General features: G+C 45.1%; 1 protein-coding gene across 1 annotated transcript in view; it reads right to left on the bottom strand.

Moving 5' to 3' along the window:
* CLPTM1 (CLPTM1 regulator of GABA type A receptor forward trafficking) overlaps positions 1-17,832 on the bottom strand; it is a 31,947-nt gene extending 14,115 nt beyond the window's left edge. The window contains exons 1-5 of the mRNA XM_087971155.1: positions 17,752-17,832; positions 12,331-12,449; positions 5,065-5,188; positions 3,772-3,930; positions 1,324-1,441 (exon numbers count right to left, since the gene is read on the bottom strand). Of these exons, the coding sequence (XP_087827281.1) occupies positions 1,324-1,441; positions 3,772-3,930; positions 5,065-5,188; positions 12,331-12,449; positions 17,752-17,811 (580 nt within the window). The 5' untranslated portion in view covers positions 17,812-17,832. The remainder of the gene's footprint in view (positions 1-1,323; positions 1,442-3,771; positions 3,931-5,064; positions 5,189-12,330; positions 12,450-17,751) is intronic.

Raw genomic sequence — 17,832 nt, 5'->3', positions numbered from 1 at the left:
CTACCAGCATCCACCAGTATTCACTTGGCTAGCATCCTGTCAGGGTGTGAGAGAGTTGAGGGCTGTTTGGAAACAGTATTTGCTGTGTGAGCAAGGAGACAGCAAGGAGCCTGGGCGTGGCTTAGCTCAACTGTTCTGTACTAAAGCTGCTTGGTGCTGTGAAACTGAAACAGAAACTCCTCCTCTGCTTGTGTTTTGCATTTGGAAGAGATTTCTCTGCAGGTGGGGAGAGGGAGTAGAACTCCTTAGCATCAGAGCGTGTTAATAACAACAACAACAATAATGATGATGATGATATAGGAAATACTAATGCTCTCTGATGGTCATTTCCAAAAATCCTTTCTTAGTGAGCACTTAGAAGCCAAGAGGATCATACATGCCAAATTTCAAGTTTCTAGGCTTTCCGGTTCTGGAGATTTCGTGATGATGCGTGAGGGGTATTTCGCTTTTATACATATATAGATTTGCCCAATTAATTCCAGGCACGGAATGGAACGAGTGTGTCAGAGACTAATTGCAGCCAGATTTTGCAAATGGTGGAATGTATTTTTTTTTTAAAAAAATTGGGTTGGCAGATGACCAACCTCATCCCTGTTCCTGGATACAGCTATTTGTTGGCTTCTCTTTCCTGGCGGCAGCGGCGAACAAACCGTCATTAAAAAAAAAACAACCCAGGAGCATTTCTCCCTACGACATTTTTTCCAAAGATGCTAATTCAACAGCGGACAAAAATTTGCTCCAGCTGTTTCCTTCGTAGCTTTGTGACAGCCATGAGCCGTGGTAGCGCAGCGGTTAGAATGTGGTATTGCAGGCTAATTCTGCCAACTGCCAGCAGATCGATCCTCACCGGCTCAAGGTTGACTCAGCCTTCCGTTCTTCCGAGGTGAGTCAAATGAGGACCCAGATTGTTGGGGGGGTCAAGAGGCTGACTCTGTAAACCGCTTAGAGGGCTGTAAAAGCACTGTGAAGCGGTATATAAATCTAAGGGTTACTGCTGCTAACGACCATGACACAAAATATTGTAAAATTAAATGAGTTCATATGGTGTCTCACTTAATCACCACGCCATATAATGAAGACCCCTACTGTGGTCGTAAGTCAAGGACTACTTATAGAACTACATCTCCTGCTGGTAGCTCTGCATTTCAAAGGCCAATGTGATGGAGAGGAGGGAAGTTTATAGAAAGGATTAATGGAGGCCAACAACTGGGTTACTTCGTGGAAACCCGTCGAACATGGAAAGCATTTCCCACCACCGCTGTCTACACTACGCTTCCAACTGAAAAAAATAAAAATAAAACTATGGTTAAAAGGAAAGCTTACTTCGAGATGTGTGAACCGTGGCCAGGCGCCGGTAGAGGTTCTTCTGTTTGGGATCTGGGTGGAACCCGCTTTTCGTGAAGTACACATGGATGTAAATGGAACCGTTGTGTTGGACGCTCTGAAAAATCAGAGGTAAATAATTGTGAGCAGAGCTTGCATGCCAGAGCCAGCAGGTTGGGGAAGCTTCACCTGTGTGATAACCAAACTAGAAAGGGGAGAAGTAGAGACAGAACTTGTGAAAAGGCCCAACAGAAACCACCCTGTTGCTGGAACTGGCTGGCAGGACCAATGGTGGGATTCAAATAATTTAACAACCGGCTCTCTGCCCTTATGTTTTCTTCCCACAATCAGTTCACCAAACTGCTCAGAAAAGTTAACAAAACTGGTTCTCCCAAACTGGTGCGAACTGGCTGAATCCCACCACTGGGTAGGACTCATTCAGAGGGGGGGTATTCAGCTGGTTCTGACCAATTCTGGAGAACTGGTAGTGGAAATTTTGAGAAGTTTGGAGAACTAGCAAATCCCACCTCTGACTGGCACCACTCCCATCTATTCCCTGCCTCCCACTGAGTCCCAGCTGATCGGCTGGGTCTTCTTTTGTTGCCCTGCACAGGAGAACGGAGCTGGAAAGCAGGTTAGGGGGATGGGGAGGGAATGAGGATTTTGCAGTATATCCTTCCCCTGCCACGCCCACCAATCCACATCACGCCCACCAAGCCACACCAACCAAACCGGTAGTAAAAAATTTTAATCCCATCACTGGACTCATTCCCAACCACGTGAAGAACGCAAGGCTTTCAAATGTTGAAGAAAAGGCCCTGACTAACCCACCTGATTTTACAAACATTGTTTTCTTTTTACAATGGGTCGTTAAGGAAAAGACGCAGGCCGGTTTTGCCAAACACCAGAAATAAATGCTGGGTTTTGGCAAAATGGCCCTACATGAACGTGGGACGTTGCAAAAAGGCCGTAAATGTGGTTATATGACCAAGGAAGGGGGGGAAGGACGGACCATTGTAACTTCAAATGTGGGTGGTTAAGTCCCCTTTTTGTTGTAACTTTGAACGGTTGCTAAGCAGCCGGTCGTAAGTTGAGGACTACCCGTAGAGTCATATACAGGTAGTCCTCGACTTACAACAGTTCAAAGTTACAACGGCACTTGAAAAAAAAAGTGACTTATGACTATTTTTCGCATTTATGGCAGTGGGTCATGTGATTTACGTTCGGCTGCTTTGACACCTGGTTCATACTTTACGACGGTCGGTTGCAGCGTCCCGCGATCCCCCTTTTGCGACCTTCTGACAAGCTAAGTCAGTGGGGGGAATCCAGATTCTCTTAACAATCCTGTGACTCACTTAATAACTGGGTCCAGGAAGGTCGTAAAATGGGGCAAAACCCACTTAACCCATGTCTTGCTTAGCAACATAAGTTCTGGGTTCAATTATGGTTGTAAGTTGAGGACTGCCTGTAGAGTCCTATAGTCACGTTAAAAATGGCCATTTGGCAACAGGTTTGGGACATGCTTCCTGTGGTTACAGGAACGGTTGCAGGAACTGGGCCTGACTAGTCTAGGGAAGAGAAGGACCAGGGGAGACAGGAGAGCAGCCTTCCAATATTTGAGGAGCTGCCACAGAGAGGAGGAAGGGGGTCAAGCTATTCTCCAAAGCACCCGAAGGCCAGACAAGGAATAATGGATGGAAACTGAACAAGGAGAGATTCAACCTGGAAATAAGGAGGAATTTTCTGACAGGGAGAACAGAATAGAAATTGCATTCAGAGGTTGTGGGAGCTTCATCCCTGGAGGCCTTCAAGAAGAGATTGGACTCCCATCTGTCAGAAATGGTGTAGGGTCTCCTGCTTGGGCAGGGGGTTGGACTAGATGACCTACAAGTTCCCTTCTAACTCTGTTATTCTATTCTAAATATAAAGAACGGTTGCAGGAACTGGGCCTGGCTGGTCTAGGGAAGAGAAGGACCAGGGGAGACAGGAGAGCATCTTCCAATATTTGAGGGGCTGCCACAGAGAGGAGGAAGGGGGTCAAGCTATTTTCTAAAGCACCTCAAGGCCAAACAAGGAATAATGGATGCAAACTGAACAAGGAGAGATTCAACCTGGAAATAAGGAGAAAACTTTCTGACAGGGAGAACAATCAACTGATGGAACAGAAGTTGCCCTTGGAAGTTGTGGGAGCTTCATCCCTGGAGGCTTTCAAGAAGAGACTGGACTGCCATCTGTCAGAAATGGTGTAGGGTCTCCTGCTTGGGCAGGGGGTGGTGGACTAGATGACCCACAAGGTCCCTTCCTACTCTGATTATCTGTTAATCTGGTATGAAAAACTACACACGAAGGAGCGTTTGTAGCGGAGGGAAAATTCAGCCATGAGCAAAGAGCCTTGCCCATGGAAAACCGGAGAAAAGAAGAGCGCCATGATGGCATCTATTCACACACCTCAGGGATTTCCAACTCGGCGTAATGCTCGTAGCAGCCATCCGAATTCTCTCCACTTGCCCAGTCCCCGTAGACTAGATCTCGCTGTTCCCAAAACAACGCCGACGTTGTGTTGAAGTCGGTAAAGTGCTCGTGTTCGGATATGAAGACGTGAAGGTCCTGCCAGGAAAAGAAAAGGGGAAAAAAAAAAACCATTCATGACACTTGAGTCAGAAGCCAAACTCTAGGCTGGAAGAAATTTTATTTAGACAGACCCACGTATTTTATTTTGGAAGGAAAAAAAGCTATGGGTTATTGACTGAAGCTCTTTGGAAACATGGAAAAATTGGTAGTTCAGTAGAGATTGGATCCATCACTTTGGTGGCTTGTCTTCAGAAAATCTACTGCACTTTAAATGTTTACAACTGGTAGTTGGTAAGAGAGCTAGTGTGAAGATGCTGGCTTAGAAACCAGGAGATGGTGAGTTCTAGTCCTGCGTTAGGCATGGAATCCAACTGGGTGACTTGGCCCAGTCACTGGGAGACTGGGAATTCCAGTTCTGCCGGGCATAAAAGTTGACTGGGTGAGTCTGAGCCAATCGCCAGGAGACTGTGAGTTCTAGTCCCACCTTAGACATGAAGCCTCACAGGCATGTGGGTTGTTGTTGTGGGTAAAATAGGAGGAGGAAGGAATATTCTGTATATTCACCAGTTATTTATAAGAAATAATAAAGCTGGGATAAAAAATAAATAATAACTATACACGTTGAGGAGGTGTGTACAATGTCCATCAATAACTATCTAGCAGCCAAACAAAATATGCAGAAGAGTAAAAATGAAAGAAGACATTATAATAAGATAATAATAAGATAAACTAGGCAGAACCATTTGTCTTACATTTCAGAATAATAAAGGCAGGATATGCTATCTATCTATCTATCATCTCTTTTATATATGTATATCTATATCTATCTATCATCCCTATTATATGTGTATATATCTCTATCTCTCTTACCTACCTACCTGTCTATCTGTCTATCTATGTATGTCTGTCTGCCTGCCTGCCTGCCTATCTATCTGTCTGTCTGTCTGTCTATCTGTCTATCTGTCTATCAAACAATCAATCAATCAATCATCTAACCAACCTAACTCCAGTAACAGAATTCTATTTCTTTTTGGAACGAAATCTGAATCAGACAATTTCAATCCTGCGGCCAGAGAAGGAGCCTATAGCTCCGTTTTCTACCAAACAGTCAAAATCTGACTTATTTATAAACTCTTGGAAAATCCGGGTTCATGATCTGGCCACGCTTACCATTAAAGTGTCTTTAGGGAAGAGATTGCGGCTTGGCGCCCTGGGTGCCCCGCCGGGGGTGGATGGATCCTGTGTCGTTGGCCCACGACGAAACCAGCTACTGATGGCCCAGATAATAAAGATTCTGGAGGATGAGAGGAAAAAAAAAAGATGTTGAGAATTTACACTCATTTTGAAACCAACCTGTCCATCAAGAGCCATTGGCCACACGGGGGAATTCCAGAGAAATTCAGATTTGGACAAAGAGGTCCTCAGCTTCATCAACTGTCATAAACTTGGTTGGGTTTTTATTATTGTGAACTCAAGGATCAAATAAGGGCAGTTCCTGACTTACATCAGTTCATTTAATGACCGTTCAAAGTTACGGCACTGAAAAAAGTGACTTATGACTGTTTTCACACTTACGACCGTTGCAACAGCACACACACACCGTGGTTATGTCTTCAAAATTTTGATGCTTGGCAACTGACTCATATTTAGGATTAGGGTCCCACAGTCACTAATTAGCAGCAGAAATTTTGGGTTCGTAAGTCGAGGATTACCTATCTGGTGTTTCTCTACCTTGGTAGCTTTAAGACATGTGGACTTCATGCAGTTTGCTATAAAATTCACTTTGATTTTCGTTTGGGGCATGAATTGTAACTAATAACATTTGTTTTTGACCCATCTCTAATTCAATCATCAAAATTCTTCCATTTGTATCAGCATATTTATATACTGCCTTAATTCCTTCTCTGGCATACAGGTGAAACTTGAAAAATTAGAATATCGTGCAAAAGTTCATTTATTGCAGTAATGCAACTTAAAAGGTGAAACTAATATATGAGATAGACTCATTACATGCAAAGCAAGATAGTTCAAGCCGTGATTTGTCATAATTGTGATGATTATGGCTTACAGCTCATAAAAACCCCAAATCCTCAATCTCAGAAAATTAGAATATTACATGCAATCAATAAAACAAGGATTGTACATAGAACAATATCGGACCTCTGAAAAGTATAAGCATGCAGATGTACTCAGTACTTGGTTTGGGCCCCTTTTGCAGCAATTACTGCCTCAATGCTGCGTGGCATGGAAGCTATTAGCCTGTGGCACTGCTGAGGTGTTATGAAAGACCAGGATGCTTCAATAACGGCCTTCAGCTCTTCTGCATTGTTCGGTCTCATGTCTCTCATCTTTCTCTTGGCAATGCCCCATAGATTCTCTATGGGGTTACGGTCAGGCAAGTTTGCTGGCCAATCAAGCACAGTAATCCCACGGTCATTGAACCAGGTTTTGGTGCTTTTGGCAGTGTGGGCAGCTGGAAAATGAAGTCAGCATCCCCATAAAGCTCATCTGCAGAAGGAAGCATGAAGTACTCCAAAATCTCCTGGTAGATGGCTGCACTGACTCTGGACTTAATGAAGCACAGTGGACCAACACCAGCAGATGACATGGCTCCCCAAATCAACACAGACTGTGGAAACTTCACACTGGACTTCAAGCATCTTGCAGTGTGTGCCTCTCCATTCTTCCTCCAGACTCTGGGTCCTTGGTTTCCAAATGAGATGCAAAAGTTGCTCTCATCAGAAAAGAGGACTTTGGACCACTGAGCAACAGACCAGTTCTGTTTTTCTTTAGCCCAGGTAAGACGCTTCGGACGTTGTTTGTTGTTCAGGAGCGGCTTGACAAGAGGAATAAGACATTTGAAGCCCATGTCCAGGATCCGTCCGTGTGTGGTGGCTCTTGACACACTGACTCCAGCCTCAGTCCACTCCTTGTGAAAGTCCCCAACACTTTTGAATGGCCTTTTCCTGACAATCCTCTCCAGGCTGCGGTCATCCCTGCTGCTTGTGCACCTTTTTCTTCCACACTTTTCCCTTCCACATAACTTTATATTAATGTGCTTTGATACAGCACTTTGGGAACATCCAACTTCTTTTGCAATTACCTTTTGAGGCTTTCCCTCCTTATGGAGGGTGTCAATGATGGTTTTCTGCACAACTGTCAGGTCAGCAGTCTTTCCCATGATTGTGATTCCTACTGAACCAGACTGAGAGACCATTTAAAGGCTCAGGAACCCTTTGCAGACGTTATGGCTTAATTAGCTGATTAGAGTGGGACACTTTGAGCCTAGAATATTGAACCTTTTCACAATATTCTAATGTTCTGAGATTATGGATTTGGGGTTTTCATGAGCTGTAAGCCATAATAATCTCAATTATGACACATCACAGCTTGGACTATCTTGCTTTGCATGTAATGAGTATTATCTCATATATTAGGTTCACCTTTTAAGTTGCATTGCTGAAATAAATGAACTTTTGCACGATATTCTAATTTTTCGAGTTTCACCTATATGCTACTATTCCTCTCTGTTTCTGTACTGCCAAGGCTATGTATAATCTTCCTAATTTTGGGTATTCTAAACATTTCCTATATTGTTCTTTAATGTGTACTTCCTGTAAGCACACGATGTCCACTTTTTGTTTTGCCAATCTTGTTAACATTTGTTTTCTTTTGGTAGGTGAATTCAATCCATAGGTGAAAAGCAGCTCTGGAAAAATCAAGTTTTTCTACCCCAGTTTCTGATGACAGCACTGGGGTGGTATAGTCCTGCAGCTTTTAGAGTCATAAAATAAATCTCCACCCCTTAATTATCACCGTAACCATTTCCTAAGTTACACTTTTACAGAACTCGATTACACAATTCTTGGGCTTGCTTATGAATAAGTTAAAAGATTAATTAATTATGAGATGGCGCAAGAGCTCTTTGCAAGAATTCTAGCAACCTGCAGGGACCGGCAACAGTCTGGAACGATTTGATATCCGTATCGGCCCTCTTTTATTATAGCAGAAAATGCCAGAAATCCTTTTGAGTGACAAGCAGGTGATTGATCTGCAGAGGAATTCTATCAGGCCCTCAACACCGCGGCCCAAATTTAATCAAAACGGTTAAATCAAGAAGCAAAGAAATATTTTGAAAATCAGGAGTCTGACCAGCAGTGTATACTGACTGAGAAGTTATTTTCTGAAGCAAAAGATCCTGGATTCAAATGCATTTTCTTCTACAAATTTGCTAAGCGGACGTATTTATATTACAATATTTGTATAGCTGCCCATCTCATTTCCATGCGACTCTTGGCAGAGGATGCGAGTTAAACACAAGCTAACAATCTGATAATTCAGACCCCTTGTGCAATTCTTCACTACTACAACACTAAGTCAACCCTACCACAGATGTTTGTTATGAGGAATATTCCAAACACTTTACTATGTAAATATCAAGCATTGCTAATGGGCAGAGTTGATCAATAGAGGGACTGTAAAAGAGATTTTGGCCAAAACAAGTAAAGAAGAGAGAGAAAATGTGTGTATTTTTAGTTCTTTTTCAAAATCTATCAATATTCTTAACAGCATTAAATGAATAATTTAAGAAACAGCCAGTTTGGTCTAGTGGTTAAGGTACCAGGCTAGAAAATGGGAGACTGTGAGTTCTAGTTTTGCCTTAGGCGTGAAAGCTGGCTGGGTGACTTTGGGCCAATCACCAGGAGACTGGGAGTTCTAGTCCTGTTTTGGGCATAAAATCTGGCTAGGTGACTTCTGGGTCAATAATTAGCAGGTGGTGAGTTCTAGTCCTGCCTTAGGCATGAAAGCTGGCTGGGTGACTTTGGGCCAATCACCAGGAGATGGTGAGTTCTAGTCCCGCCTTAGGCATGAAAATCAGCTGGAGGACTTTGGGCCAATTACCAGGAGACTGGGAGTTCTAGTCCTGTTTTGGGCATAAAATCTGGCGAGGTGACTTCTGGGTCAATCACCAGGAAATGGTGAGTTCTAGTCCTGCCTTAGGCAGTTGGTTGGGTGACTTTGGGGCGATCCCTCCATCTCAGTCTCCCCACCTCGCAGGGTTGTTGTTATGGGACAAAAATAAGAGCAGGAAGGTGTGATGGATATTTTTGCCGCCTTGAGTTATTTGTAAAAATACAAAGTGGGATAAATGAATGTTTCTACCTGTCCCATTTCATGGAAGTTTCATCCCCAAATCTAATCTATATTAAATCTGATTCTCAATCATTTCTGGACGAGGACATCTGTGGCAATATACCGTCCCAAAACTGAAAGTGCTGTTTGTGGTTCGTTGCATTAACAACCTCCCGTGTTTAAAATTAGGGTTGAAGATAAATCCACAAACTGGAAAGACAAAGCCACAAGGTTGCGTTATCAGTTTCTGAGGCTTGATGAGTCATCAGTGAAACCCGAAAACCAAGGAGAGCCTGTGTGTGTTGCCAGCTTGGATCATCTGACGAACCATAAAGGTATGGTTTCTTATCTACATCGTTAAACAGAAGATGATAGATAGATAGATAGATAATGTATATATATATGTGTGTGTGTGTGTGTGTGTATGTATGTGTATGTGTGTGTGTGTGTGTGTGTGTGTGTGTATATATATATATATATATATATATATATATATATATCCTGCTTAAAGTGGGCCATAGCATTTTGGACAATTGTCAAGTTAATGCGAGTTGAATTATTATTTGAACTTCAAAGCAATCCGTGGATCCATTTTAAGCAATGAGAAAGGGAGCCCTTGCCAAATTGCAGCGTTCTTTGCAAACTCATGAATTGGGAAGAAACTGTAGGGCAGCGTTTGTCCACAATACTTCGATGCTGGCTTGGTTCCAATTTGATTGCCACTTAATAGATTGAAATATTCAACAGCTTCATCATTTGGACGTTTAATGTGTGGCTGGCACCCTAGGGGTGCCAAAGCGCATCGCTGAGGTAGGTCAAGAAAGCAGTATGAAGTAATGATTTTAAATAAAGGTTTTGGAAGCAACATTTCTGCCCTTTCCCACTGAGTCACCTTGAATATTCAAAGATTCCACTGTGCTAGAATACATTGGCTCTTACTTATAGTCCTCGATCTACGACCACAACTGAGCCCAAAATGTCTGTCCTCTACACCAGGGATCCCCAACGCCCCTGCCCCGCACCCCCCCCCCCCCCCCCCCCCCCCCACAAACCCCCCCCCCCAACCCCCCACACCACCCCAAAACCCCCCCCACACGCCCCCCCCCCCCCCCGCCCCCCCCCCCCCCCCCCCCCCCCCCCGCCCCCCCCCCCCCCCCCCCCCCCCCCCCCCCCCCCCCGCCCCCCCCCCCCCCCCCCCCCCCCCCCCCCCCCCCCCCCCCCCCCCTCCCCCCGTCACCCCCCCCCCCTTTTTTCCTCCCCCGCGCCCCCCCCCACAACCCCCCCCCAACCCCCCCCCCCCCCCCCCCCCCCCCCCCCCCGCCCCCCCCCCCCCAACCCCCCCCCCCCCCCCCCCCCACCCCCCCCCCGACCCCCCCCCCCCCCACACCCCCCCCCCCCCCCCCCCCCCCCCCCCCCCCCCCCCCCCCCCCCCCCCCCCCCTACACCCTACACCATTTCTGACAGATGGCAGTCCAGTCTCTTCTTGAAAGCCTCCAGAGATGAAGCTCCCACAACTTCTGTGGGCAACTTCTGTTCCGTGGGCTGACTGTTCTCACTGTCAGAAAATTCCTCCTCATTTCCAGGTTGAATCTCTCCTTGCTCAGGTTCCATCCATTATTCCTTGTCTGGCTTTCAGGTGGAAAACCCCCTCCTCTTTGTGGAAGCCCCTCAAATATTGGAACACTGCTATTAGGCCTGGCTTTGGTGTGTGTGTGTGTGTGTGTACGTGCGCAATGGCCACAATAGCAATAGCACCTAGACTTATATACCACTTCACAGGGTTTTACAGCCTCTCCAAGCAGCTTACAGAGTCAGCTTCTTGCCCTCAACAATCTGGGTCCTCATTTTACCAACCTCAGAAGGACGGAAGGCTGAGTCAACCTTGAGCCTGGTGAGATTTGAAGTGCCAAATTGCAGGCAGCCGGCAGCAGAAGCAGCCTGCAGTACTGCACTCTAACCACTGCGCCACCGCAGCTCAATGGGGGGGGGGAGGGGGGAATCCTTGGTCTTCGCTGAGCTTGGTTGTTTTATTGCAGACGTTTCATTACCAAACTAGGTGATATCATCAGTGCAACCAGGACGCTTGGCTTCGCAAACAGCTGCTGAGATGCGAAACGAAAAGCAGACCCTCGTGTGGCTCTGGTAATTAAAAGACTAAGCTAGCGGCCAAAGGGAAGGGCCTTGCTTCCATTTCATCTCTACGAGTCTTGCTTGGTCACCCTGGAGAAGCCACTGGTTCCTTATTCACTGATAAGAGGGAGATACCCAGTTTCCCAGAAAATACAACCTACCCTGAAAGTAAGTCCTAGCTTGATTTTTACATGTGCGCCTAATATAAACCCTAATTCAGATCCCGCCCACTCGCATGCATGGGTAAAAATTAAACTAGGATGGGGAGGTGGAACAGTCCTACTACATACCTTTGGACAGTTGTAGCCAGGCCTCGCACACCCCGACACCTGCCTTGCCGGCCCATTTTTTCTACAGCCGGCAAAGCCAGCAAGGCTTTCCTGAAGGCCTCTGTAGCTGATAAGAAAGCTCCGGATCGATCCAGAGTTCTGTTATCGGAAAGCCTTGCCGGCCACAGGAAGTAGTAGTTCCTGAAGGCCTCTGACAGCGAAAAAGAGGCCGGGGGCCACACAAGTGAGGTTAGTCAATGGATAACATCCCTTAAAAATAAAACCTGGTGCCTTTTTTGGCAGCAAATATGTATGTATGTATGTATGTATGTATGTATGTATGTATGTATGTATGTAGCTTAGTTCGGGTATTTTCCCACGTCATAGTAGTTGTGCTTTTAAAGTCTGTGTTTATTGGTCTTGGTGACTTGGACAGACCAAGACTCCCAACCAATCAGGATGAAGAAAAAAACATTCTGGCACAGCAATAGGCTGCCCCAAATTTAAATCTGAAACCACTGTAAAAGTCTGACTCACAGACGGACACAATACAGAAGCCTGATGATGGCAGATGAGATTCTGCCGAAACATTGCTACAACTTTAAAAGCACAACTACAATGACGTGGGAAAATACCCGAACAAAGCTGAAGAACCAGGGTGAATGGTTTTTTCGGTAAGCTTACATAGGTTTTAACCCCTTTGGAGATGGCAGCTGTGAATTTCCTAGAGAAGCTAATGCTTTTTCGTACCACACAGGAACACGTTGGCCTTAAAGGACAGGCACCTACCTGCCCTTTAAGGCCAACGCTGGCACCACCCAGCTCATCCTTCTTTCTATCCTGCATAATGCACAATGTGAAGACAAGAAGAGGGGGGTGGGGTCCAGAAGGGGCGGATTTTTACCTGAATAAGACGCCTTTGATGATCTGCCAGGCATTCGGGGCTTGTTGCTGGGGCTGGTTCGGCTGCTGAGTCTCCACGACCCCTTCGCCGCCCCCCGCGGTGCCATTGCTGGTCACTTGCTTTAGAAGCAGGGGACAAGAAGAGAGAAAGACGGGCATCACAAAAAGCTACGGGACACGCAAGAAATCAGATTTCTTTAAATCTTTAATTACCTTTGAAATCATTTTAATTTTCTAACTTGGGTGAGGTGGACGGTGTAGAAAATTGATTTAAAAAAAAAAATACCCCAAAAAAGAAATCCCGTTTTTTTTATGGCAATGGGTTTCCGACGATGTGAACTATATGAAAAAGTGCTTTTACTTTTTCAGCATCGCTACCAATCTATCTAAAATCTAACTGACTTTATGGGAGAGAGTAGACAGAGAACGTGACTCTTCCTTTCACCCACATTGTCTGGATGTAAACCTTCCCTTCCTATTTTTTTTTTAAGTTAAAAAGAAGCAACTAGAAATCCTCTTCCCCATAAAGAACTTCAAATGAGTTCATAGCCATTTTCAAATGGAAGAGAAAAAGGCAACCATCCTACATTATCCCTTTGGGTTGAGGGCATACGAGAGCAGATATAGTACAGTCCTCAACTTACTACAGTTTGTTTAGTGACCATTGAGGTTACAACGGCAGTGAAAAAAGTGACTTACGACAGTTGTTCACCCTTAGGACGGTCGTAGCTTCCCATGGCCAGGTGATCAACCTTCGGACGCTTGGAAACTGACTCATATTTGGGACGGTTTGCTGTGTTCCGGGGTCACGTGATTCCTCTCTTGTGACCTTCTGACAAGCCGTGTCAACGGGGAAACCAGATTCACTCAACAACCATGTAACAAACCACTGCAGTGATTCACTTAACAATGGCGGCAAGGCGGGTCATAAAATGGGACAACGCTCGTTTAACAAATGACTCGTTTAGCCACAGAACTTTGGGGCCCGGCTGTGGTCAGCCAAGTGAAATCCTAAGCCAATGTTTTACTATTGCTCTGATGATCGATTGATGTTCACAGGATGGCAACTTGGCTTTCCACCCCAAGCATGGACAACTGAAGACAACGTCCATTAAGTTGTTCAGAGGCATTGCCGGGTTTTCATGATAACGCCAAAGCAGAGGCAGAAAACGTTCACGCATGGCGAGAAGTTTTCTAATTGGGTAATCAACCCATTTGATCTCCTGTACGTCGGTGTGAAATTGGGGGTGTGTTATGCCTTTGTGAACCTCACACCACCCTTGCCGAGGAATCTCATTGGGCCTTGCCTCCCCAGCTAACCAGTTTGGTGAGATCTTTCGTCTCCTCCTAAATATGACTTTAAAACTTGGCTCTGACCTTATTTTCAGCTATTAAACAAGCCTCGATTCTACCACTATATACTAACCTCCAATGTGGAAACCTATCCAATTAATCCCACCTTTGACCTGTATTCTTTTAATAAGTGACTAAACTTATCAGGAAGTTATGCAACAACAGCAATAAAATTACACATGTAAAGACTTCTCATTGATGTTTTACACACACACACACATATCTTCAGGGAACAGTTTCAGCAAAGGGTCACCATATATCTCACTGCAATTATCCACACATAACCATTTATAAGCAACTTACTCCTAAATGGGAAGGAAGATCAGATTTTCAATTAACGAAGTAATTGGGGTCTTAAATTTGTCTTTTTACTGTTGAAGGACTAGTTAATTTGCTAGACTGAAAATCTTCCTCTAAAAAGTATTAGATTGGTCTGGAAATTAGTAGGTTTCGACGGTGTTTTTTTACCTAGGTACATTGGTATTAGGATTTATTTTGGGGGTCTATAAAGCCTTAATTTTATTACCATTTGGGAATCAAACAAAGCATTAATTTTTCAAATGTTGAATGATACCATTTGCACAACACCTACCTAAATTATATTGTTTATAGCTATAGGAAACCTTCCAATGTTAATCCCATTTTACAGATTATGTTCCAGACTCACAGTTTATGTTCCTAAGGGCACACCAAGCCAATAAAATTAACTGAAAAACAGAAGTAATTGAATTTGTCTTTGGCATAGGAAGGTCAAAATTCACCAGCTGAGGATTCCAACCGTTTCTCAAATCTTATGTTTCACCCCAGTTACAGAGGGGAAATTAAGTCTCCAAATCCAGACTGAATAGTTCTAAAAAATACTCGATCTTATGCAAAAGACAGGATTGACTTCAAGGTATGATTATCCTTCATACCTGAAAACAGAAGAGAGGCAGAGCCAGATTGTAACCAGAGAATATTAAATGAAAGCAGAGGACGCAGTAAGGAGAATAAAGGAGAAGTAGGTGAAAGCATCCAGATCATAAATGTTCCAGGGGAATCCCAAGGCACATTGTAAGGCACCACTCTTAAAAGATACAGATGACTGGCAGTTGGAATTAAAGCGCAGTTTCCCAGCAAAGGGTGCAGAGCCACAGGTGTGGAAAGGGTAATTCCTTGCATTTATCCTGTCTGAAGCAGTTGGTAACCAGCAGCATTCCGAGCACTGTTGACTAAATATTGATAAAAACAAAAAAAATACAGAGCGTTCCTCCAGGATATATCTCCACCCTCTGAATCGATGGCTTTTCTGGAGAACAAAAAAATAATTTTCCACTGTTAGAGGAGGGATGGGTGAGCACCGTTCTACTGAAATATTTCACTTTGGAGAAGCGAGCCTTGGGAAATAACTCAGGCAGAGACTGCACCAGGCCCTGATAAACGACTCAATAATTCTCACTGTTGAGATACAAGAGAATTATCCCCTCCAGAAAAGGGCAAGTGGAGGGGGGGGGAAGACAAGAGGACTGAACCAGGCCGCTCAAGGCAAACAATACCCTCTATGAATGGGTGTTTTTATTTAATAGTGGCTCTTTATTAGCCCATTTGTTTCTTACTACATACTAGTGTCCCCTGGTACACAGTTCAAGAATGGCTGCTGTTGACAACAATGAGCATTTACAAAGGAGAAACCAGGGCATTTCTTTTCTGGTCATGAGTTCAGAAAGGATTCTTTTTTTTTTTTTTTAAATAGAATAAGTCTCACTGGGGAGCAGGATGCTTGCCACATTTTTAGAAATCATGTGACGGAGGGAAAGAGGTGGATTTTGGTCATCTAAACCAGGTTGCAGGTTGATAGTTCACCAGGGCAGCAACCTTTGCAACAGCAGGAAGCTAGACAAAGAAACGAATCATTCATCTAGCAGATGAAGGAACAATTCGGGCTCTGTGTCATTTCCCCATGGAGGAAACTACAAAGCAAAATATGCTGCAAAAGGAAGAAAGCAGAATGATACTGGCCTGCTTTGGGAAGGGGGGGAATTGTACCTAGCAGGAAGTCCAAAAGTCAATTTCCCAAAAGAAAGAAAGAAAAGCCAAAAAAAAAAAAAAGCTCAAAAGGAGATGTTAAAGCAAACAAACACCAGTAGTATTTTTTTTCTCCTGGTGGGAGAGAAGTAGCAATTAATCCTGGCTAAATGTCGATGGACATGGTGGTACTACTCAGAGACAGATGCTTCAAGGATTCACCTGGGAGGAAAGATGAAGCAGAGATAGAGCAGGGGTCTCCAAGCTTGGCAGCTTGAAGATATGTGGAGTTCAACTCCCAGAATTCCCTAGCCAGCATGGCTGGCTGGGGGATTCTGGGAGTTGAAGTTCACCCATCTTAAAAGACGATGGCTGGGAGATCCTGGGAGTTGAGTTCCACCCATCTTAAAAGATGCTGGCTGGGGGATTCTGGGAGTCGAAATCCACCCATCTTAAAAGATGGCTGGGGGATTCTGGGAGTCAAAGTCCACAAGTTTCCAAGGTTGGAAACTCCTGAGATACAGGTCCATAACCATGAAAGCAGTGGAGCAAAAGAAAAATGACAGGACACAGTTCTGTCTTCCTGAATTGGAAGCCATTGACTAAACCTCAGATGAGAAAAGGAAGTTGACAATCCAGAATGGAGAGTATCGGAAAGGCGGGTCCTTGGCTTCGTAGCTGATGAAATAGAAGGCCAAACCATCATGATTCATGATTGTCCAAATTGGCCATTCAGTTCCATAAATAGCCTTGGCCCAACGATTCGTGAATCATCCTATTCCTCCGTGGCCATTGCGAGAATGAAATTGAAACAGTGCAAGGACTGAAGCTCCCTTCTAGGTCGTGTGGATTTGTTTGGTGCTTGCCGGGTTTCTGCCATGGTTTGCTTGGGATTTTTACTGTTGGATTATTTTATCATTGAATTATTTTACTTTTCTGGGATGTTTTTCTCTCTATTGAATTGCCCAGAAAGCAGAGTGGAGGTCAAACAAAAATTTAGATTAGGGATTACCTGTAACAAATAAATCCATAAACAGGCAGTTCTTGAGTTATGACCGCATCGGAGCCCAGAATGTATGTTGCTAAGTGAAACATTTGCAAAGTGAGCTTGTCCCATTTTTACGACTTTTCTTGCCACATTTGTTAAGCGAACAGGGTTGTTGAGTGACTCTGGTTTCCCCATTCACTTTGCTTGCCAGGTGGTCCCAAAAGGGGGGAATCGCATGATCTCGGGGGACCCTGCAAACCGTCGTAAACATGAGTCAGTTGTCAAGCATCCGAATGCAGATCACGTGACTGTGGGGGAATGCTGCGACGGTCGTTAAGTGTGAAAAACGGTCATTAAGTCACTTTTTCCCCTGGTGCCATTGTAATGTTGAACCGCTGTAAAGTTGAGGACTACCTGTACAACACCAAATTCTTTTGGAAAGGAATAGAGAGAGAGATGAAATCCTTTGGATCCATTCGATTCCACCCGACCAGGGCAGTTAGGATACCTGCCCCCTGATAAACCCTGTTTTATTTCACACACACCCTTCATTTTCCTTGCTGAATTTTTAGCCAAATAGGTTAAAATTGGGGAGAGGGGGACCGAGATGTTGTTTTTAATTCCCCCCCCCCAAAAAAGATCTCTATAACCTGCCCCTGGGCTTCTCCCTTTCTGGAGACATTGGGACTACCGTTCCCAGAAGCCCCTACCAAGCACAAGAACGGCCGCCCGGGCCGGGGATTCTGGGAGTTGTAGTCCCAGCCCCCAAATCCCCCCCTTGGCAGAGACCAGGGTTGTTGTTTTTTGGTGGGGGGGGGGAAGGAATCCTGACTTGTAAAGAGCCGGGTTGCTGAATGAAGGGGAGATGGGGGTCTTGTGGGGGGGCTGTCGGGCGGGGGGCTATTGGAGGCCGTCACGTGATCCCAGGGAAGGAGGGGCGGCGGGGGCGAGAAAGGAAAGTACCCCGGGGGCGAGGGGAAGGTGAAGCCCGGGCCTATCGCACCTCGGGGAAAGGAGGCCGCCCGGGATGGACACCGTAAAGGGAGGGGGAAAGCAGAAGAGCCCCGCCGGCGGTACCTGTCCAAGGCCGGCTCCCGGCCCTGCGGCTGTTACCACCTCCGTCTCCGGCGCCGCCATCTTGCTGCGCCGTTGCCTGGT

This window comes from Notechis scutatus, chromosome 8, assembly GCF_049901735.1.
Source record: "Notechis scutatus isolate UNSWTSFEM ecotype Mainland chromosome 8, rNotScu1.2, whole genome shotgun sequence".
Classification (NCBI taxonomy): domain Eukaryota; kingdom Metazoa; phylum Chordata; class Lepidosauria; order Squamata; family Elapidae; genus Notechis; species Notechis scutatus.
Note: the sequence above shows the minus strand (reverse complement) of the source record. Positions and strands in the feature narration are given on the sequence as shown.